The following is a 25,304-nucleotide window of genomic DNA, read 5'->3' as shown; positions in this document are numbered from 1 at the left end:
TTATTTATTTATATTTACTTTGAGATAGAGGTTTGCTCTATCACCCAGGATGGAGTGCAGTGGAGCCATCTCAGCTCACTGCAACCTCCACCTCCCAGTCTCAAGCAATGTAAGAATCGACGTTTAAAGAACCCTGGAAATTAACCAAAGGCTTGTAGAAATCTGGAAACACTTATTTAAAAAAGAAAAAAAAAAAGCTGAATCTAGGTAAAACAATGGGCTTTGTGGGATTTTAACCTGTTCCATTCTCATTCTCCTGATTAAGCTCTATGGTAGTGTTGAAAACCAAGAGCCCACAATCATAGTGCAAACCAGCTACCTGGCACCCTCTAGAAGGGAAAGAGCAAGGCTGGAGCTCCTTAAAAGCCTAACTCCCAGATAACTGTCATTGTCCGACTTGTCTGCTGGTTCTCTGGGAGACTCCATTCACAAAGCTGTCTTTATTTGACCTGACTGGGAGAGGAGGTGCAGGCTCGTCAAAAACAATCAGAGGCAACTGATTAACTTCTCCACTGCCTGAGACAGTAGATCACAGCCAGGGTAAACAACAGGCTAACCAAAACACTTAAAAGGAAAAGCCAGAGAATGAGATGTTCATGGGGGTCTGAAAAGCTCCAACATATTCCCTAGAACCTAGAATGTTACACGCATGTGCAAGGCTATGGATATGCCTAGGAAAGACATGGGAAGACCCCACACTCTCAACTCAGGCTGTCCTTAAGGCTCTGCACACCAGGAAGTAAAGACTAAGGCAAAGCTATCAAGTGCCCAACACACAAAGAGCACACCTCAGCAAAGGCTGATTTTACTGATTTTAGATACTTAAGGAAATCTGTCTAATCATTAGCTGATCACTAAGTTCATCTGACCTCAGTGGCCACACATAACAATACAGACTTTACAGAATTAGTTAAGAAAAGTCACTAAGCAAATAATAACAGCCAAAAGAAACAGAAACAATAAGCCCTGAAAAGAAAAGTAGGGGGATGCGGGGGGATCCAAGTTCCAGAGTTGCTACATTATATATAATGTCCAGTTTTTGACCCAAAATTATAAGATATGCAAAGAGACAGGAAAATGTGAGCTGTACATACAAAACAGATCAGGGAACAGAAACTAAAGTAAGACTTTAAATCAGCTATTATAAATATATTCCAAGAACTAAAATGAACCATGTCTAAATTAAAGGAGGCCAGGTGCAGTGGCCTGCCTTCTTGAATCCTTACACTTTGGGAAACCCAGCAGGAGGATCACTTGAGGCCAAGAGTCTGAAAACAGCCTTAACAATATATTAAGACTCTGTCTCTACAAAAAAATTTAAAAAAAAGTAAAAGCCAAGGCATACAGGTGCATGCCTGTAGTTCCAGCTACTCAGGATGCTAAGGCAAGACTGGGCCCAGGAGACTGATGCTGCAGTGAGCTAAGATCATGCCACTGCACTCCAGCCTGAGCAACAGAATTACTCTAGGAGATAGAAGAAGAAAATAAAAGAAAGTACAAGAATGATGTTTCACCAGATAGAGAATAGCAACAAAGAGAAAGAAATCATTAAAAAGAACAAAATAGAAATTCTGGAGCTAAAAAAATATAAGAACTAGGGGTGAGGGTGGGTCTCAGCAAACTAAGAATGGAAGGAAACATCTTCAATCTGATGAAAGACATCCATGAAAAACTTAACATTTTGCCTAACAGTAAAATACTGAATGCCTTCCTTCTAAGATGAGCAACAAGAAACGCATGTCCATGTTCACCAATTCACTATTTAGCATTCCTGTATCAAGACCATCCTGGCCAACATGGTGAAACCCCGTCTCTACTAAAAATACAAAAAAATTAGCCGGACAGGGTGGCACATGACTGTAGTCCCAGCTACTTGGGAGGCTGAGGCTGGAGGATCGCTTGAACCTGGGAGGCAGGGGTTGCAGTGAGCCGAGATCGCGTCACTGCACTCCAGCCTGAGCAACAGAGCAAGACTCTGTCTCAGGAAAAAAAAAAAAAGAAAAAATTCCTAACTACTCGGAAGGCTGAGGTGGGAGGATCGCTTGAGCCCAAGAGTTGGAGGCTACAGTGAGCTATGATCACACTACTGCAGAGCAAGACTTTGTCAAAAAATTTTTAAAAAATTAAAAAAAATTTAAAGGAATCAAATAGCCAAATATAAATCAAACAAAACATGTACAAATCTCTAAAGTGAAAACTTTAAAGCACTGCTGAGAGATACAGATAAATGAAAAGATATACAAGTTCATGGATTAGAAGGTTCGATGTTAAGATATCCATTTCTACCCCAAATTGATCTATGGATTTAATACAATTCCAACAAAAATCCCAGCAGATGGGTGGTTCGTGGGTTTTTTTTTGTTTTGTTTTGTTTTGGTCTTTTAAACCTTAAACTATGATTTGAAGCATTCTCAGATGTTTGGAGGGCAACATCTTCTTAAAATGGGTCCCTGTGCTTGCCTTCTGGGGAGACAGTGCTGAGCAGGTGAATCATAAAGCATTTATGCATATGTTATATGCCCACTGCACCCACCTCTTCCCCACAACCTTTGCCTCTTGGGTGGTTTGTGCTACTTTCCCCTTACTTTGCTACATTCCTATAGTTAAGTTGGTTTTACTTACAAGATTCATGTTTAGGGGGAAAAATAAAACTCTCCCTTAAAACATGTTTCTACTCCTGCAAATAAAATAAATGAAGTGGGGAAAAGACAGGACAGGACAGGACAGGAAAGGAAAGGAAAAGGAAAAGGAGGATGAGGAGGAGGAGGAGGAAGACAAGGAGAAAGAGAAGGAGAAGGAGGAGAAGGAGAAGAAGGAAAAGAGAAAAGATCCCAGCAGAATTTTTTTCTTTAAGTAGACTGACAGATTGTTTCAGCCTCTGCTGCTGCCAGATGTCCATGAAAAAGTGGGGCAAAAAAAAAAAGAGCAGGTTCTGAAGTTCACCCTTGACTGAACCTACCCTGTAGATGTTGCTGCCAAATGCTAGCAGTTTCTCCAAGACAGAATTAAAGTGAATGGAAAAGCTGGGAATCTTGGTGGAGGGGTAGTAACTATTGAAAGGAGCAAGAACACAAGCACCGTAACTTCTGAGGTGCCTTTTTCCAAAGGGTATTTGAAATAGCTCACCAAAAAATATCTGAAGAATAAGCTATGTGATTGGTGTGCATAGCTGCTAACAGCAAAGAGAATTTCGGATTATGTTACTTCCAAATTAATCAGGACAAAGAAGAGAAGGAAGATGAGGATTAAAACTCATTTACCTGGAATTTTTTGTATGAGTCCTTGAATAAAACTTGGGAACCAGGCCCGGCGCGGTGGCTCACGCCTGTAATCCCAGCACTTTGGGAGGCCTAGACGGGCGGATCACAAGGTCAGGAGATCGAGACCATCCTGGCTAACACGGTGAAACCCCGTCTCTACTAAAAATACAAAAAAAAAAAAATTAGCCGGGCGCGGTGGCGGGCGCCTGTAGTCCCAGCTACTCGGGAGGCTGAGGCAGGAGAATGGAGGGAACCCAGGAGGCGGAGCTTGCAGTGAGCTGAGATCTGGCCACTGCACTTCAGCCTGGGCGACAGAGCGAGACTCTGTCTCAAAAAAAAAAAAAAACTTGGGAACCAAAGAAAGTGGGGGAGACAGAAATTGTTAAGCTGATTATATAATTTATATGAAAATGCGAAAGGCATCAAATAGCCAAAACAATCTTGAAAAACAAAACCACCAAAGACTTATAGTACATGATTTCAGGACTTACAATAAAGCTATAGTAATCAAGACTGTGGTACTGACAAAAGGATGAAAAAGTACATCAATGGAACAGCATGGAGACAGTGCAGAAATAGACCCATCTATACTGTCAAACGATTTCTAACAAAGGAACTAAAGCGATCAAAGGAGTAAAAGACTTTTCAACTGGTGCTATTTTCAACTAGAAATTTACATAAAGATGAATGTTAATCCTGACCTCATACTATACACAATAATTAATTTGATTCTGGTCATGGGCCTCAATATAAAAGCCAAAATTACAAAGCTTTCAGAAGAAAAAAACAGGCAAATATCTCACAACCTTGGAGCAAGCAAAGATTTCTTAGCAAAATAAAACTAATCATAGGAGAAAAAAGTATGTATCTATATTTAGACTACATAAAAATTTGCAACTTCTGCTCATCAAAACACCAGTAAGAAAATAAACAGACAAAAAACAGAGAAAATATTTGTAATACATATATCTAACAGAGAACTTTCAACCATAATAAAGACCTACAACACAGTATCAAAAAGACTCAGTAGAAAGAGACAATCTGACTTAAATAGTCACTTCAAAGGTGTACAAATGGCCAATAAGCACATGAAAAGTGCCCAACACTGTTTGTTGTCAGGGAAATGTGAAATACAACCACAATAAGATATTATTACACACCAAGTATGACTAAAATGAACAAGACTTGATAACATCAAATGAAGCAATCATGTCTCGTACGTTGCTAGTGGCAGCATAAAACTGTAGAACCACTCTGGAAAAGTATAAAGCATACAAAAACCTAGTAATTCCACTGCCAGGTAATTGTACAAGAAAAATAAAAACATATGTCCACAAAGAACCCATTACAAGAATGCCCAGCTTTATTCATAGCTGCCAAAAACTGGAAATAGCTCAGGTTTTCATCAGCAGGAGACTGGATAAACAAACTGGTATTACTCAGCAATAAAAAGGAAAAAACTACTGATTACATAAAACCCTGGATGAATTCCCTAAAACCATTACACTGAGTTAAAGAAGACAGATGCAAAAGAGTACACCATGTTTGATTCCATTCACAGGAAGTTCTAGAAAAGGCAAAACTAATCTACAACAATAGGAAGTCAAATAGTGGTTGCTTCAGGAAGTGGGAGGGGAGATGGGGTGGGAAGGAACATGAGAAAACTTTCTGAAGTGAAGAAGTGTTCAATAAGTTGACAGGGGTGTGACCACTGATGTCCATGTTAATCAAAACTGATGGAACTCTTAAGACCAGACCATATCTCAATTTTTTACAAACTAATGAACCAGAAAAAAGATTTAGTGGCCAAAGTCAGAATAAATTATAATACTAACCACCTACAATTTAATATTTAGAGCCTTTACCATAGATTAGTGAACAAATATTCTGCTGTTTGAAACTAAGTTTAAAACTCGGTAAGTTTAGAGTGATGTAAATTAAACTAGGTGGTATGCCAAGTGCCAGGTGTAATTAAATGGGTGGCATGCCATGACCACTCAATCTGGGTACATAACTCACTGAAAGTTCTGATTTGTGGCAAAAGTATAGTGACTGCTGCATTTTCTGGTCATTATCTCTTGAAATTTCATATTCAGACAGATTATTATTTATTAGTACTCTGACAGATCAGTGCAAGAAGGAGGGACAAGTTTTAACAAAGCCATATTCAACAAGAAATCTACTGTAAAGAGAAGTCGTTTCACCTGTGAGATGGAGCCTCCCATTATAAAAGACGGTTTTTCTGAAGCCACTGTGGTTTTGGATGACGGGATGAGAGGGGGCGGTGGCCTGGTTGGTCGAGTTGTCGGAAGCCGAACGCCTTCAGGGAGATTAGTTATCACTTGATGTGGAGCAGGCTGAAGGACTTTTAAAAGGAAAGAAAAATGATTTTAAAATAGTCCATTTCCTAGTTTACAACAGGTTACCTCTCTCAGTCATTCCTGAATTTTTAAATCACAAATTAAAAAATGCAAGATGAAACCAACAATGAACATTTCTATTTTAAATTTCTCATTCACGTAAGCCTGTATACATATTTAAGTCACAAATACTATTTGTGGGGTTGAAATGTTCAACTCTCTTTCAAACCAGAGCTTCCATGCTGATGCTCATTTCAAACTACTGCTTAGCATAGCAAACATCAGTCTTCAAATATTTATCTCTTGCCACCACTCTTAGAGTACTTCTTAAGAACAGCTGATAACACTACTTCATAGAATGCACATACATGACTGACAACCAGTTATACATCCTTTTTGCATCTTGCACATTTTGAGAAACATTTACTGATTCCGGCTCTCACAGAACACCTGAATTTTGGGGATGGGGAGATCTCAAGAATTTTACAAATTCATGTACTCTTCTTAAAGGAAGAGCCAGTCAATGTCACAGTATAAATGTGTGAACACAAATTTCCCAGTGGCCCAGTGAACTCAGCTAAATACAATTGATGATGGAATGCAGAGAAACAAAGTCATTTTGAAACAGCAAGGACATGTCCTGGAAGAGCAGTTCATTCACGAGATTAAACCGCCCACGTGGAACATGTGTGGGTGGATGGCCAGCAGCCACTGCACAGAGGAGTGATATTTACCTGGCGGGACACTATAGCGGGCTGCACTCATATCAGGCTGTGGAGTGGCTTTACTGACTTCTCTTGGAGAAAGCCTACACGGTGAGGCTGACCTTGCTGCAGTATTGTGCATCTGTGCTTCCTGTTCTAGAGCACGTTTGACCTCAGCATAAGGCATATAGGCGACTGATTTTCCTACGAAAGTTAAAGTTATCAAAATAAGGGAAGAACCCCAAATTAAAATAGTAAGTGTGAAAGGACCAAGCCCACACCATCCAGGGGCAGATCCGACTATATTACTAACATTAAAATCTAAAATTCCTGGGGGCAAAATCCACCCACAGAGAAGTTAAGAAGTCCTCTAACTCTAAATCTTCTGTGTATCCTCAGATACTCAATTACGAGTTTTCCCTTAAAAGGACCAAGAACTTCTCTTTCCTCTTAAGGAGAATCAAGTGTTTTCACATGCAATAAAATCACAACAGGCAAACATCAGATTATCAAGCAATTCTGTTAATTCAAATCTGGCCTGACTGGAGGTTATTAGCTTTGCGAGGATTTCACAACTCTTACAATTAGCCTGTTGAAGCTCACTCCATGATAATATGCACAGAAATAAATTTAATTAAGAAATGGAAGAAGGCTTTCAAAAGATGCAGATCAAACTAATCCAAAAATCCTATATAAGCTTATCAAAACCATTCATATAACTATAATAATACTAATTAAAATTATTTATCATGTAAGTTACCTCCACATAAAGCATAAAGAAACTTTAAACATTTTAAAGGGCACACCAGAAATGCAGTCATTAAGACTTCAAAACATATAGTTTATTTTTAAAATGAAATTAACATCTGTAATTTTTGAAAATCCAAAAAGCACAAACTAAAACTCATTTGTAACCCTGACCACTTAGATTTGTAGCATTTTAATGTCTGTCAGAATAAATTCCCACTCATTTTATTTATTATTTTCACTACCTAGTTGTATCCATTTATCTTTCCTGGTAAATCTAAATTTAAAATGTCCCCAAACAACTGGAATTTTCATCAGACTTGTATTAAATTTATGAATAAATACAGAAGACTTGACATTTTATAATAATGAGTTTTCTAGTTGAGAAATCTTGTTTTTGTCAGATAGGTCCATACATTGCTTGTTAAAAATTATTCCTAGATATGTCATATTGGTAAGAAAACAATCTCTTTCATATATATGGGTTTATATAAATAAACCTGATTACTGCAGACATATAGGAAAGATGCGGATTTCTGTGTAATAATTTTTTCTGAGAAACTAATGAACTTTCTTTTTAGCTCTAATAACTTTTGATTCTTTTAGGCTTTTAGGTGAGTAATCTTATCCTATAAATAATTTGTCTTTTCCCTTCAAATATCTAAACCTCTTATTTCCTTACTACACTATTTTTTGTAATCATTTACTAAGGTGCTTTTAAAAATCAGAAACAATTACAAAAATATCAACTAAGATTCAAGTGCTAGGCAGGGTGCATTACATATATTATCTATTTAGCCCTCAAGACCAATGTGATTATTAATACCATTTGAGGGATGAGGAAACTGAGGCTCAGAAAAATCATATCTAATTGCCCAACCAAGGTCTACCAGGGATTTTTTTTAAAGCAGTATAATTACAGACCATTAGCTCTAAACCACAGTGCAATAGTGTCTCACTAAAGGACGGGGTGTTGAATTTCAGATGTCTCTGTGGTATCCATCAAGATGACAGTACTTTTTGCTTCTATGACACATTAATATAATGAATTAGAGTAAGTGTCCTAATACTGAGTAAACAGATTTATGAGATAACCAATAACCCAACTCCAAAAGAAAATCACCACTTCTTTCCTAGAGAATTTAATATGATAATGTATTAAAAATCTAATGTCTAATTATTTTACCATTTCCAGTAAGTTTATAACTATGTTAAAAAAAAAAATACGCTGGTCAAAGTAGGTTTTTTTTTTTGTTGTTGTTGTTTTTTGAGACAGTCTCGCTCTGTCTCCCAGGCTGGAGTGCAGTGGCACAATCTCAGCTCACTGCAACCTCCGTCTCCCGGGTTCACGCCTCATTCTCCTGCCTCAGCCTCCCGAGTAGCTGGGACCACAGGTGCCCGCCACCACGCCCAGCTAATTTTTTGTATTTTTAGTAGAGATGGGATTTCACCGTATTAGTCAGGATAGTCTTGATCTCCTGACCTCGTGATCCGCCCGCCTTGGCCTCCCAAAGTGCTGGGATTACAGGTGTGAGCCACCGTGCCCGGCCTTTTTTATTTTTTTTAAATGATGGAAATTTGGATGATTCTAAACACAGCTATTTAAATTACCATGTACCTGGAGCAGGAAAAGAAAAACAGCAACAGCAACAAAATAAACATGCAACAAGCTAGGGTCAGTTACAAAGAAGCATTAACTCTTTTGTTTGTTTGTATTTATTTATTTATTTGTTTGTTTGTTTTGAGATGGAGTCTGGCTCTGTCACCCAGGTTGGAGTGCAGTGGCGTGATCTTGGCTCACTGCAAGCTCCGCCTCCCGGGTTCACGCCATTCTCCTGCCTCAGCCTCCCAAGTAGCTGGGACCACAGGTGCCCGCCACCATGCCCGGCTAACTTTTTGTATTTTTAGTAGAGATGGGGTTTCACCTGTCTCTTACTTAGCCAGGATGGTCTTGATCTCCTGACTTTGTGGTCCGCCCGCCTCGGCCTCCCAAAGTGCTGGGATTACAGGCGTGAGCCACCGTGCCCAGCCTTAACTCTTATTTTAATTGGATAATTTTGTTAAATTGCATTAGAAGTTCAATTCTAACTCTACCTCCATATGCTTGAGTTCCTTCACTGTAGAAAAGAAGCTTAAAAGTTACCGGTAAAGCAGAGGTCAACTCATGTAAATGTTACTGGTAAGTGAAAACAATTCTGTAAGGTTTTTTTCAACCTTTTCTACAGATGGGAAAAGCTTTAAGCAACTTAAAACGGGCATACCTACAGAAATTACTTATACCATTCACATTAAGAGAAATAAATACAACCAAATAGTTGGACAACAAGTGCTGCCCGTTACTTGCTAAGAGACCATGAAGGGAAAAGTAGAAAACATGGCCCTAATTCAGGTGGACTGTACCAATATTTGGTGATACTTTATACATAAATCCACACTCTCACTATTCTTCACACTCTATAAACCGTTCTGTGAGGTTAAATTTAAACCATTTGTGTCGAACATTCTAGACACAAGCATCTTAACTGCAAACATTAAAATGTTATTTGAAAGGTTATCCTATACACTGAACTACAGGATAGATTCAAAGAAAGACTTCTGGTACTTGTTAAACAAATTATGGGATGAATACACTAGGGAGATGAGCTAAAACAAAACAACCTTTGGATAAACTTTCCCTCCTTTATAAAGCATCACCTTCAACCAAACTGTAAAATTCTTAACGTCATACTAATCAAACATATAATTACAATTTGGTTTTAAGATGACTGAATTATGATTAAAAATTAGGATACCACTGAGATCTAAACCATATGTATAATGTGACTAACACAGAGAAATACAATTCACAGTTTGGAGTCTCAGAATTTGGAGATCTAGCCTGGTTCAGTTTGTTCAGTTCCCAAATACAACCATTTTATAAAGCAGATCAATAAAAGATATTGAGGCTTTAAAATTATAATATGATATCCATATTGAAATGACCCAGATATTACCAACAATAATGTTATGCTTTGGCATAAGTTCAACAAATGATACCATCTGAATGTCATTTTTCTAACTTTTACTACTTCTTCACAAAATCTATCCTAAATTATTAATGTAAGACATACATCCAGAGACTTTTATTCTCTAAAGTATCATTTTCCACTGATGGATTTCCTCATAATTGGAATGTTCAAAAGACAAACACCTGTGATAAGTCCATTAATATGCTGTAGTGAAACGCAGTAAGGATATCTCCATTATGTCATTCATTTATAATTCATTCCTTTAAGGTGTAATTACCGAGTACATGTGTCAATTACAGAACTAGGGATTAAGAATTCCCTAGACCCAACAAAGTAAAAGCCTAAAAGTTATCGATATTTCTACCTTCATTCAAGGAAATATTCATTTAGCACCTTTTATATTCCTTGGTGGATATTATCATTCTGGTTCACATTTTTCCTAGCACAAGATTTATGTTTAAAAGATTAACAAGTTTACATTTAAAACTCTAACATAAGAGGTTCAGTGTGTTATGTAACTAATAACGCATTATTGGTGTGATCTAGGCAGAGTCAGCAGGATCAGTTAAGTACCACAGTTCCTATTTTATATGAAATAACCCTTGGAATGCATGGCATTGTAAAACTAGTAACTCTTATTTAGCTAAATAAAGTACTGTCAAGAATTTTCTGAATCATTCAGACTATTTCAGTATTCTTATATTCTAAGCATATCATAGCATATAAGTAGACTGTAAACTCATTCTTAACCAGAAACATGTGCCAATTCTTCTAACCATGTCAGAAGGATGTATTAAAACTTAAAAACCACTCCTTTCTTCTTTTTTTTAAAGAAAGTAAAAGTGTATCACACACCAACTAAAACAGCAACAGATCAACTGAAATCTATTACTTGAAATAAAACAGTGATGTAACAATGAAAACAGGTATCTCCATAGTATCTACTAATACTGTGTATATACAGTACTAATACACTAATTAGTATGTAATTATATACTACATTATACACAAAATAACGCAGAGCCATGTGTTATATAACAATACCAAATGCTCCTTCCTTAATGTTACAACCACAACAAGGTGGTTGTACTATTATTTTCATTTTACAGATAAGAAAACTAAAGCTATGAAAGGTTAAGTGACTTGCTTGTGGCCACACAGCTGGCAAATGCCAAGGTGAAGGCTTAACCAGCGTCTGCTTGGGAATAGCCACTACACAAAGTTGTGTCTCTCATCTACCAGAGAATGTGAATATTACACTGTAATATTTTAAGGTGATTTGCTTCGAGGACCGGACAACAATTCTCACTTACTCTGAAAATTCGGATGAATGGAACATAAAGCATGACTGTATTTGTAATGTCTTCCAGCATAAAGATGAATATCAGAAAATTCACATTAACTAGAATGCTACTAAAAATGTTACTGGCATCCTTTAGTAGTTAATAATACTAACATTTCTTCATAGTTTAAGGTCAATTTAAGGAACTGTGTCTGTTAGGGACAAATGTAATAATCAGTTGGGAGGCTGATAACTTACAAAGGCACAATGGACACTGCTTATGGGTTTAGCTTTATTTCCCTTTATAAAAATTCTCTGTGGTGATGGCTCTATTTACCTACCTTCCCACTCTCTATTTGGACTCTTGGATGTGCCACATGGACTTGTAGAACTTCTACATTCCAAATCTATCTGTTCTTGTCTCTGCCGCTGCTCCTCCAGGAGTGCTGACTCATGCATTGCTTTAATGTGTCGCTGGTAGAGAGCATAGCCACTCACTGGGGTTCCGATTGGTATGTTACATGGGGTGCAGGATACCTACAGGAAGTAAATAAATATAAATATGCAAACAACCAATGTAATAATAATTGCCATTTGTTACAAGTAATGCTTATTTCTGTCATATTATTGGTTGAATTGATTTTATCATTTTTTAATTAAAGGTATCTTCAAGAATAATGCTTAAGGCTGGGTGCAATGGCTCATGCCTGTGATCTCATCACTTTGAGAGGCTGAGGCAGGCAAGTCAGGAGTTCAAGACCAGCCTGGCCAACGTGGTGAAACCTCGTCTCTACTAAAAATACAAAAATTTAGCTGGGTGCGGTGATGCATGCCTGTAGTCCCAGCTACTCGGGGGGCTGACACATGAGAATCACTTGAGCATGGGAGGCAGAGGTTGCAGTGGACTGAGATCGCACCATAGCACTCCAGCCTGGGCAACACAGCGAGACCCAGTTTTCTTTCAGAACTAATCACAATGTAAATCACACAAGCTGTAATAAGAGAAACAAAAAATCAGAAATCACCACACATGGCCCTAGGTCCCATCCCTCATCTCTCTTTTACCAGGGATCAGATCCATTTATATACTTTTTTCTTTTTTTTTTTTTTTTTTTTTTTTTGAGACACAGTCTCGCTCTGTTGCCCAGGCTGGAGCGCAATGGTGTGATCTTGGCTCACTGCAACCTCCACCTCCTGGGTTCAAGCAATTCTCCTGCCTCAGCCTCCCGAGTAGCTGGGATTACAGGTGCACACCACCACACCCGGCTAATTTTTCTATTTTTTCAGTAGCAAAGAGGTTTCACCATGTTGGCCAGGCTGGTCTCGAACTCCTAGCCTCAAGTGATCTCTCGCCTCAGCCTCCCAAAGTGCTGGAATTACAGGTATGAGCCACCGTGCCTGGCGGATCACATCCATTTATGTGATTTAAATGTCATCCATTTGTTAATGATTCACAAATTTTCTATTTCCTCAAGACACTTTCTCCAAGTTCCACACTCATATAAAATGGCCTACCTAACAACTCCACTTGGGATATCCCAAGGAAGCTCAGAACTTACGTTAAAAAGGGAACTTCCCATTTTTGAAACTCCATTCTTTCTTCTTCTTCAGTTGCTCTCCATTTTAGACATGGAACCTCAGGTGCTTCAGCCAGAAACTTGGCAGCCATCCCTGACTAATCAATCTTTTCTCCCACAACCAATTCATTCACATAGCCATTCCCTTAGGATAGAAATGGACTGTTCTTTAAGATAGGCCATCCAGAACCATCCAATAAAACATGGTGATTCCCTCCCCGTTTTCCCTCTCATTGAGACCTGTTCATTGCTTTCACAGTACACAGCATTTGCCACAGTTCGAAACTGTTTTATTTTTCTGTCTCTCTGACTTTATGAAGAAAACAACCAAGCTGTTTTGTCCAACACTTAAAAAAATAGCCCAGAACACAGTCCACGATTAAATACCTAATGAATAACAAATATCCCTAGGAAGCCCTAGAGATCTGACTTTTAGAATCTGGTAACTTAAGACTTCCATAGTTCTTCCCCTAGCATAAGTAGTATTATTCACTGATCCTAAAACCCATAACTTTCTTACCTTTGTGCCTTGTCTTACATGTAAACATAGCTTTTCCTCCTTTTGCTATAAAGCCAAATGAGCTGTTTTGATCCAATGAAAATATTATTTCTTATGCAGAGTCTTCTTTAAGTTTCTAATTAAGACACTCCTTCTTCTCCAAAACATCCATAGTCTTTTTTAACCAAATACAGCATCGCATTTTAATTCATTTTAACTTTTACGATAATTTTTTTTAATGTTTTTTTTTTGAGACAGTGTCTCGCTTTTTCACCCAGGCTAGAGTGCAGTGGTGCCATCTCACTTCACCACAACCTCAAACTCTCAAGCTCAAGCAATCCTCCCACCTCAGCCTCCCAACCACAGGGGCATGGCACCATGCCAAGCTAATTTTTTTTTGGGAGAGACAGGGTTTCGCCATGTTGTCCAAGCTGGTCTCGGAACTCCTGCGGTCAAGTCACCCGCCCACCTTGGCCTCCCAGTAGTGTTGGGATTACAGGCATAAGGCACCACGCCCAGCCTCTTTGCCTTATTATGCAGACCAGTCCCTAAGTTTTTTGAAATCAGAGACTATAATATATAAATATTCTCCACAGTATTAAGAACACTGTCTTAAACTAATCACTCAATCATTCGTCCGTTTGAATGAATCAGTGAATGAACAAATGTTTAATGATCTTTTGTGATAAGTACACAATTAACAACTTTTACCAGTTGTTATTTAAGATAGAAAACACATTTTTTAATAAAGTAAGAGCTTTAAATATTTGAATAAAGAGAAAATAACTTAAGAAAAGAACAATACCCAACATGGGAATTCAGTATCAAAATGAGTCAAACTTTANTTTGCCTTATTATGCAGACCAGTCCCTAAGTTTTTTGAAATCAGAGACTATAATATATAAATATTCTCCACAGTATTAAGAACACTGTCTTAAACTAATCACTCAATCATTCGTCCGTTTGAATGAATCAGTGAATGAACAAATGTTTAATGATCTTTTTGTGATAAGTACACAATTAACAACTTTTACCAGTTGTTATTTAAGATAGAAAACACATTTTTTAATAAAGTAAGAGCTTTAAATATTTGAATAAAGAGAAAATAACTTAAGAAAAGAACAATACCCAACATGGGAATTCAGTATCAAAAATGAGTCAAACTTTACAGATTATTAAGGTAAAATGTAAATAAAATATACTTGAAATCTGTAGATTATTAAGGTAAAATATAAACTAGACTTCAAATTATATACTGGGACTAGCCATAATCTCTATAATTCATTCTAAATATTCAAAACCTAATTACATGCTTAATGCTACTACTGTTTTATGGCTCCTTATTGCTGTGGTTACAAACAAAAACAGGACTTACTAATATTTATGACTACAGCATTATATTTCTTTTTTTTTCTTAACTGGAAATGACCATTGCAATCAATCACTACAAGTCATTTGAAAAAGCAATGTACTAAGGATATAACCTTTGGTTATCTCAAAGAGTTTACTCAAAGTTAGACTCAGCATCTTCTTACCCTTCTCTCCCATATGTCCAAGCCCAGCACAGGAGGATATATGAAAAACCAAGGTACTAAAATCAAGGACTGACCATACAGGTACTAGTCACAATAGCCCAGAGGTGGAAGCAATCCAAATGTCTATGAATGGATGAATGAATAAAATGTGGTATACAGATACAATGGAGTATTATTCAGCCTTTCAAAAGAAAATTCTGGCACGTGCTAAATATACCTGGAGGACATTATGCTGAGTGAAATAAGCCTATCACAAAATGACAAATACTGTATGATTTCATTTATATGACATAGTGTGATACAATAAAAATTAAATATTTGGTCCTTCTCCCAAAGACTTTTTTTGTTCCAAATCCTTAGAATTTCCAGAGCAGTAGAGTGTCTTTTATATGCTAACAAGATGACTGACTGCAGGCTGGGGGACTCTAGATTGCCTCAGGATAAGGGCTGGCAGCCCAAAAAACCACAAGGCAGGTGGATGGAACTTCTTTGGGGATTGGGGTAGGATGTCTCTCAATATTTTGCCCAGACTGGGCTTGAACTTGCAATCCACTTGCCTCGGCCTCCCAAACAGCTGGGAATACAGGGCTGGGACTACTGGCGGGTGCCACGACGCCCAGCAAGGGCTGGAACTTTCAGTTCCATCCAGCTCACCCCACCCCCAACCATCCAGGGAGAGGAGAGGGGCTAAAGGTTCCTGTACCCATCACCAACAGCCAATGATTTAATCATTCATGCCTATGTGATGAGGCCTTCTTAAAAACCCCAAACGATGGGGTTTAAAGAGTGTCCAGGTTGGTGAACACATGGAGATGCTGGGAGGGAGGCAGACCTAGAGAGGGCACAGAAGCTCCATACCCCTTCTGCACACCTTGCCTGATCCATCTCTTCCATTTAGCTGTTTCTGAGTTATATCCCTTATAATGAACTAGTAATTACAAGTAAAGCACTTTCCTAAGTTCACTGAGGCATTCGAGCAAATTATGGAACCTGACGGGGAGAGTTGGAGGAATCCCCAATTTGAAGCCTAGTCAGAAGTGTGAGTAACCTGGGGACCCAATATCTATATAGCTGGCATCAGAAATGGGGGTGGCCTTGTGATACTGAGCCCTTACACTTGTGGTATTAGACGATTACACCAGGTAGTTAGAGTCCGAATTGAACTCAACTGTAGGAACCTAGCTGGTGAACAAAGAGGTGGAGAATTCATTGGTGTGAGGAAAAAAACCCCATACATTTGGTATAGTAAGTATTGTGGGAAAAAACGGTTCATTGGTATCTAAACTGTGTGTTAAATTCATAGAACCAGAAAGCAGAACAGTGGTTACCAGTGGCTGGCGGGAGGAGGAAGACAGGAGTTGTTTAATTAATATCACATTTGAAAGACGAAAAGGTCCTGGGGATCATTTTCTAAACAATGTCAATCTACTTAACACACAGAACACTAGTGAACTGTATACTTAGAATTGGTTACGATTATTAATTTCATGTTACATTTTGCACCACAATTTTTAAAAATCTAGAACCAATTAAAGAAGAGAAGAAATATGTCTATCAAGGTCTCAGTTTTTCAATTTTAGTTTTCTTCCTCAATAAAAACTTACCATTGGTGGGATAACAGCAGCTCGATGCTGAAGCTGTGGCAGATCCAGTGGATTTGGTTTTAATGGGGATGAGACTAGTATAGATCCAGTGGGGTTTAACAGTGAAGGCTTTGAGTCCATAGGAAACATCCTGCAATTGCAATTTAAAAAAAAAGATAAATGAATACATTTTAAGACTCAAACAAATATGATCACTGTAATTTCCTCTAAGTTAATATGTACATACACATGCACAACTGGACACACATATACCCGTATAAGATATTTGGACAGTTAAGGAAAAAGGAACCTATAAAGCTGATTTTCCAGATAAAGAAACTGAATATTGTACTCACTTCAGCAGTACACATACTAAAATTGAAATGATACAAAGATTACCATGGCCCCTGTGCAAGAAAAACATGCAAATTTGCAAAGCATTTTATATTAGAAAGAAAAGAAAAAAGAAACCTAATACTGACTTACAGGTTGAAATTTATGTCAATTGTCTCTAAGACCAACAAAACAACCTGAACAAAGTCCATTTAAAACTGTTCAGTCCTAATTTACCAAAAATGTCCTAACATGGGTTAAAAACTAGTTACCTGTTAGAGGATGTTTTATTGGGATCACAGAGTGTTTTTTTTTTAATATTTGAATAAGCTGCTGTGATTTTTAAACTGAAAATTTCATCCAAAATTCCAGACTTCTGGCTTCTCATGAAAAATGGAAAGAACCAACAACACGAAATCAGCACTCCCCCACAGCAGCGACCTGCCATGCATCTAGCAGCCGCTGTCCTGCTCACATGAGCACACACTCCTCTGCTCACCATAGTCCCTGCCATCTCACACTCCACCGGCTGACGCTGGCAATACCTACACTCAAGTTTAGGACACCCAATATATAAACTTCAGGAAATTTTGTACTAGTATCATGCTTTATGAGCTTGGTCATATTTCCCAATGTTGTCATGGTCACTGAGGGAAGGTGAACATTTAAAAATGTATAAATTGGTAAGAAAATTAGAATGTATTTTAAAAAACAATTCACACACTACATAAAGAAGAAAGATGATATTAAAGCTATAGAAAATTCAAAGTGTTATTTCGGTCATATGGGAGCAGTGTAGACTTTAGGGTGTCATTCAGAAACCATCACATTTTTCCAAGGAATTTCTGAATTTCAAAACTACTATCATATTCATCTCTTATGATGTTTACCATTTAAAATTACTGCCATCCGGCCGGGCGCGGTGGCTCAAGCCTGTAATCCCAGCACTTTGGGGGGCCGGACAGGTGGATCATGAGGTCAGGAGATCAAGAACATCCTGGCTAACACAGTGAAACCCCATCTCTACTAAAAAATACAAAAAACTAGCCGGGCGAGGTGGCGGGCGCCTGTAGTCCCAGCTACTCAGGAGGCTGAGGCAGGAGAATGGCGTAAACTCGGGAGGCGGAGCTTGCAGTGAGCTGAGATCCGGCCACTGCACTCCAGCCCCGGCGACAGAGCGAGACTCCGTCTCAAAAAAAAAAAAAAATTACTGCCATCCTAATCTTTCCTTCATGTATAGTTACCAAAACCAACAGTGCAAAACACAGATAATCTTTATTTTAGATGAGATGTTTCATAAAGAATGCTTAAAAAGGGACTACACAGCTTGAATCCATTTATGTTTACTGCAGTTAAAGACTGACACCATTAAAATAAAATCTAGATTACTGTGAGGTGAAGGAAAAAGAGTGATAGTCAAATTTTCTGGTAAACCAATAGTTAAGCAGAACACCTATTTTATTTCAATTCATGTTGATGAAAATTCTAGCATCTACTATATAAAACACTCTTTGAAGAATCAGCACTATAGTGCTATTAATTTTCTAGTGTCAAATCTCATTATGGAGTACATAAAAAATATATTGGATATGAACTGAAAATACAGTGACACCAAGACACACTCTGAAAGCTAAACTTTGAAGAGAATTTAGCTCTCTGTTGAGTAGTTTGTCTCTTTTTTCTTATTAAAAATAAAAAAAGGAGAGGGGTTTAATTGGGCTCGGATTAAGTGATGTTTCAGTCTGATTCACTTCTAGAACTTGCACCAATTTAACATTCTACTAAAATTATAAGTGATTCAATTTCTTTTAAGGAAAAGGAAACACCAGGAAATAAAATATATGAAATAAAGTAGTAACTATACCTGTAAAATATATATCTTTTACTGTAATTTTCACAAAAACCATAAAGATATGATGCATTTTTTGTATAATTAATTAACCTTTAATGACTAAAAATACTTGTAGACTGCAGGGTGCAATGGCTCATGCCTGTAATTCCAGCACTTTGGGAGGCTGAGGTGGGTGGATCACCTGAGGTCAGGAGTTTGAGACCAGCCTGGCCAACATGGCAAAACCCCATCTCTACTAAAAATACAAAAATTAGCCAAGCATGGTGGCATGTGCCTGTAGTCCCACCTACTTAGGAGGCTGAGGCAATAGAATCACGTGAACTCAAGAGATGGAGGTTGCAGTGAGCCGAGATCGTGCCACTGCACTCCAGCCTGGGGAAGAGCAAGACTCCGTCTCAAAAAAAAAAAAAAAACAAAACAAAACAAAAAAACTTGCAAATTAATCTGCATTATACCTGATATTTTAAATTACAAATATGAACAATCTAAAATGTTAACGGATACAAAAAAGTGGTCATCATAATTATCATTAATTTGCATTTAAATTATGCTTTCTAAAAATTTTCAGAACACCAAATATCTCTCTCTTTCCATAGCATTTTCTTCTATCTAGAAAGTAGGGACTGGTAGGCCTTGTTTTGAGGCTGCACTGCCTTAGCGCAGCGGGAGCTCCTCAATGCCTCTAGCCTCCACCTTCATCTACCACATCCCACTGCTGCCCTCCTCGGGCACAACAGTTATCTGTGGTTTATTCACAACTTTTATTAGTTGAAATTCCCTGTTATGCTATCATACAGAATACATGTAACAAGACAGACATAGGAGAAATGTATAATCTGTTTCATTAAAACGATCATACAATTGTTTGTGGTTATTTAAACAGAATAGTAATCAGCCCAATATTAAAATCGTACAGACTACCTATAACGTGCCAATATTTACATAGGAGCCATGTCTGCAGCCAGCACCACCCTGTGATTCAGTCACCAACCAGCAGAGTAAGCACAGGGGAGGACTTACGGAATGAGCCTCACCTTTGCCTCTCTGGCTCTCCATCCACATCCTCATCAGCGCTGCACGTGGCACTGGAATCATTGTCCGACTGGGGCTCGGGCCTTTGGGCATTTATTTGCTGAGCTACCACCAAATCTTCATCTCTGGGTTCCACCTTCTCACTGGCTCTATCCAAGTCTCTTTCTTTGGTATTATCACCTTCAACTTTAGATGCATGGTTTTCTGGCACCCTCACTTCAACATCCACAGAGTCGGCTTTGGTAGCGGGTGGGGGATCATGAACAGAACCCCCTTCGGCACTGTGCTCCTGCTGATCTACATCCATCTGCTCTGCTGTCTCAGCACTGATGCTGTCATTCACCTGGGTCTCCACGCTTTCATCTTCAGCTGGTTTTGTACTTGGAACTGCTGAGGAGGGAGATGTACTGGGCGCAGTTTCCGTGGTGGGCTCCAGCTCAACCGCAGGTTCTGTGTTTCCTCGAGAAGTAGCATTTTCAGGACTGTCCTCGCTGGGCTTGACAGCTTCAACTGGTGAAGGAGAAGGAGCACTTTCTGTATCAGAACTATTTTCTGCACCTTAAAGATAATGATACAGCATAAAAATCTGATAATGAACATGTTTCAGGTGGTGATAGAAACCATGCTTGAAAGTAGTTGTTTAGGATGAATTCTACTCCTTTGATGACCACATTGAAGTACTTACAGCCATTGAGAAGGCTAAAGTTTCCTACAGGGTATAAAAGTGAAAGATCAAATTGTCTTGACCTTCTGAAACTAAGAGCATAAAGGATTTGAATGTCTGAAAATAATTTATATGAAACTGAAAAACAAAGAACGAACAATAAGGCTAAACAAAAAAAATTCCTATAAATGATGACATTCTGGTGTATTTCTAGAAGCCTCTTTCTGTGAATTTCCTTTTACCCAGCTGAACTGACACTCTAGAACAGCTCCATCCAATGGGCATATAATGTAATCACATCTGTAATTTTACTTTCTCTGATGGCCACATTTAAAAAGTAAGAAGAAATGGGTCAAATAATTGAAACAATTTTTTTTTATTTTTTTATTTTTTGGAGATGGGGTTTTGCTCTTGTTACCCAGGCTGGAGTGCAATGGCGCGATCTCGGCTCACTGCAACCTCCGCCTCCCGGGTTCAAGCGATTCTCCTGCCTCAGTCTCCCAAGTAGCTGGATTTACAAGTGTGTGCCACCATGCCCAGCTAATTTTGTAGGATTTATTTAATTAACCCAGTATACGTGAAACATCATTTTAACATGTGATCAACAGTGAAAAACCATTAAAAAATTATTTTTCCTTTTTTTGATACTAAGTCTTCAAAATCTGGTATTTTACATTTTCCGCATATCTAATATATTTTTTTAGAGACACAGTCTCGCTCTGTCACCCAGGCTGGATTGTAGTGGTGCTATCTTGACTCACTGCAGCCTTCGCCTCCCAGGTTCAAGCGATTCTTGTGCCTCAGCCTCCTGACTAGCTGGGATTATAGGTGCCTGGCACCATGCCTGGCTAATTTTTGTATTTTTAGTAGAGATGGGGTTTCACCATGTTGCCCAGGCTGGTCTTGAACTCCTGACGTCAGGTGATCCGCCTGCCTCAGCCTCCCAAAGTACTGGGATTACAGGCACAGGCCACAGCACCCAGCCTGCATATCTAAATTTAAACTAGCCAAATTTCAAGTGCTCAATAGTCACAAGTATCTAGTGCCTACCGCACTGGACAGAAGACTCTAGAATAATATTTCACAGATTTTTAATTTAATGTTGTAACACAGATGTTTCCCCGTATCATCTGTATTGTTCTATAAATAGATTTTCAGTGCTTTTGACATCTTTACCTAGATATATCAAAGGCATCACAAATTTAATATGTCCTGTACTAGAGTTGTAATAACTACTTGCAAATCAGATTCTTTTCTAGGGTTTACTATCCAATTAAACAAACCAGAAACCAAGAAGTCATCTTTTAAACCCTCTCATTTACCCTATGTCCGGCCTTGACAAGGTTCACTGATTTTCTCTTTAAAAATTTCTCCTGAATCTATCCAATCCTGTTTGACTTCACAGCTAGCACTCTAATCCAAAACCAACTCTCTTCAGTCCACTTCAGACCATTCTCTACAACAAAGACAGTTATCTTTTTAAAAGCCAGATTTTACCACAATAACTCACTCTCTCACTGTCTCTCTCATAACTTTTCAATGGACCCCCATTACTGTTAGGATAAAGTTCCAAAATTGCTGGTATGGCCTGCAAGGCCTTGCCCAGTGGGGCCTCTCCAGCTTGCACACAGCTCTCTGAATTAAGTCACTCTGGCCTTTATTTAGTTTGTTCAATGCCTCACGCATCTTCTACCACAGAGACTTTGTACATACCATTCACCTTTACTGAAAGGCTCTTTTACCTACTTTTCCTTTGGTGATCAGCTCAAACATCACATGCTGAAAAAGCCTTCTATGGGCTGGGTGCAGTGGTTCACGCCTGTAATCCCAGCACTTTGGGAGGCCGAGGTGGAAGGATCACCTGAGGTGAGGAGTTCAAGACCATCCTGACCAACAGAGTGAAATCTCATCTCTACTAAAAAATACAAAATTAGCCAGGTGTGGAATGCCTGTGCTCCCAGCTACTTGGGAGGCTGAAGTAGGAGAATCGCTTGAATCCAGGAGGTGGAGGTTGCAGTGAGCCGAGATCGTGCCATTGCACTCCAGCCTGGGCAACAAGAGTGAAACTCTGTCCCCCCACCCCCACCCCCAAAAAAGCCTTCCATGGTTTCCTTAGCAAAGTTATATTTTGCTAATATAGTTCTGATACCACATGTACTAGTTACAGTTACAATCTTACATTTCTTTACTAGAATGATTTCTGGCTATTTCTTCCACTAGGCTATAAACTCCATGAAGACAGAGATCATATATTTTGATTATCACTTAAGTACTAGCCTGGTAAACAACAGACTCAAATACTGGCTGGATTATAAAGTACATGAATGGTTGTGAAAACCTAAATAACCATCTGGGAAAAAAAATTAGTTTTTAATTGTATATAACATATAGCAATATAAAAAAACTTCTACAAATTCACTCTTTCAAATATGATTAAGTGTCAACTATGTACGTGCAGGGAGCTGTCTGAGGTACCGCAGACATAGTAGTTTAAAAAAATCCAAGCAGATGCTCTCATGGAGCCCACATTCTAGCATGCAATAGACAATAAATAGTAAATACGTGATATAGGCTGAGAGTGGTGGCTCACGCCTATAATCCCAACACTTTGGGAAGCTAAGGCAGGAGGACTGCCCGAGACCAGGAGTTCAAGACCAGCTTGGGCCACATAGTAAGACCTCATCTCTACAAAAAAATAATTAAAAAATTAGCTAGGCATGGTGGTATACACCGGTAATCCCAGCTATCAGGAGGCTGAGGCAAGAGAATCACTTGAGCCCAAGAGGTCAAGGCTTCCAGTGAGCCCTGTTCATGCTGCTACACTTCAGCATTGAGTAACAAAGTGAGACCTGTCTCAAAAAATCAAAAAAAGTAATATATCAGGTGGTGATCAGTGCAGTGACTAAATGACAAAACTGAGAAAGAGGTGGGGAGGAGGTATTATAAAATAAAGTGATATCTGAACAGAGGACTCAAGGAAACAAGAGAATGAGCCCTGGGCACATGGTGGGGAAGAGCATCCCAGGTAGAGGGATTAGAAAGCACAAAGGCTCCTGAAGTCGGGGTTGGTTTGCCCAGGAACAACAAAGAGAACAGTGTGGCTGGAGCACAGGGGGCCAACAAAAAAGTAGCTGGCAGAAAGTTCACAGAGGTACAAAGGTCAGTTCATGCAGAGTCTCAAAAATCACAGTAAGGCCTTGGGTCTTTATTCTTACTGAGATGGGAAAGTATTACAGAATTTGAACTAGAGAAGAAACATGATTTGATTTATATTTTGTAAGAATTACTCAGGCTGCTGCGGAAGAAAAAACAGAATGGACCTTGTCTCTACACAAAATAAAAAAATTAGTCAAGTGTGGTGCTGCTGCATGCCTATGGTCCCAGACACTTGGGGGGATGAGGTAGGAAAATTGCTTGAGCCTGGGAGTTCAAGGCTGCAGGGAGCCACGATCGAGCCACTGCATTCCAGCCTATGTGACACAGCGAGACCTCATCTCTAAAATAAAAAAAAAGAATGGAACAAAAAGAAGCAAGAGACTAATCAAAAAGCTATTGCAACGAGGGCTCCTTGGAAGCAGTGTAGGAGCAATGGAGACAAGGATCCAATTCTAAAGAGACTAAAGAAAACCTAATTTATTGATATAGCGAAAGACCAGAGGGAAAAGCAGCCTGTGGTGGTAGAGACACAAGAATTTGCTTTGGCTGTTTACTATAAGATGGCTCTTAGGCATCCAAATGGAAATACTGTAGGTGATCAAATGTATAAACCTGGAGTTCACATGAGAGTTCGAGTCTCCAAAATAAAAACAAAAGACAGACAAGCAAATAACTCAGAACAGTACCTCACATGTAGTAAGGTTTTAATATATGGCAGCCATGGTTGGGCGCAGTGGCTCATGCCTGTAATCCCAGCACTTTGGAAGACCAAGGTGGGTGGATCACCTGAGGTCAGGAGTTCGAGGCCTGGCCAACATAGCCAAATCCCATCTCTACTAAAAGTACAAAAATTAGCCAGGCATGGTGGCAGGCGCCTATAATCCCAGCTACTCGGGAGGCTGAGGCAGGGGAATTGCTTGAACCAGGGAAGCAGAGGTTGCAGTGAACCAAGATCACACCACTGCACTCCAGCCTGGGCAACAAGCGCAAGACTCCGTCTCCAAAACAAACAAACAAACAAACAAACAAACAAACAAAAACGGCAGCCATTACCGTTATTGAAAGATTCTACCAAAGCACTGAAAAGCTAACAAAAAGCCCAACTTAACCTTCATTTCTGTTTACATAGTGGTAGAAAGCCCCAAATCCAAGGGTAAACTAACAAGGCATTTACCTTCAAACTAGTAGAAGACATGTTAGCGGTTATACAGCAGATGATATCATTTGACATAACCACTTTTCCAATTTTCTTCTTCCAAGCTACAAAACACTAGGAAAGTTTCCAAGGCATACTGTTTCACCAAGCAGCAGCCAAACATGAGTATCTTTTTTCCCCGAAAATACAAAAGAAAACCTTAAAGAATGACGTAGAAAAACAGAACAAGAGCAAATCCAAATTTTGGTGAAGTTCTGGTCTGATTTAATTCTTCTAATCGTGAAAGATACTCACACAGTCAGAAGCGTTTTAGGAAAACAGATATAGGAACCTTCCCTTCAGCAGTTGCCTTCGTTTTTCAATTGGCAAGAAGCTTGCCACACAATGAACAGGGCATCTGTGGTGTCTCATTAAGATTAGGAATAAGTATGAGATCATAGGTCACATGAACTGCATTTATGTCCTCTTCTTGACACTTTCCAAATGAAGCTAAGTCAACAGGAAGAGAGAGTCTACAATTCTACTAGGAAATTCATTTCCTCTTTTTTTTTTTTTT

At 38.8% G+C, this 25,304-nt stretch overlaps 1 protein-coding gene across 1 annotated transcript in view; it reads right to left on the bottom strand.

Annotated features, from left to right (window-relative positions):
- Positions 1–25,304, bottom strand: part of NCOR1 (nuclear receptor corepressor 1) — a 197,874-nt gene that overhangs the window by 60,043 nt on the left and 112,527 nt on the right. Inside the window, 4 exon segments of the mRNA XM_017862217.1 lie at positions 5,465–5,625; positions 11,703–11,898; positions 16,577–16,706; positions 19,775–20,282. Coding sequence (XP_017717706.1) covers positions 5,465–5,625; positions 11,703–11,898; positions 16,577–16,706; positions 19,775–20,282 — 995 coding nt within the window.

This window comes from Rhinopithecus bieti, unplaced genomic scaffold (genome assembly GCF_001698545.2).
Source record: "Rhinopithecus bieti isolate Rb0 unplaced genomic scaffold, ASM169854v2 scaffold_63942, whole genome shotgun sequence".
In the NCBI taxonomy this organism is placed as follows: Eukaryota; Metazoa; Chordata; class Mammalia; order Primates; family Cercopithecidae; genus Rhinopithecus; species Rhinopithecus bieti.
This window is presented reverse-complemented; position numbering and strand designations above follow the sequence as displayed.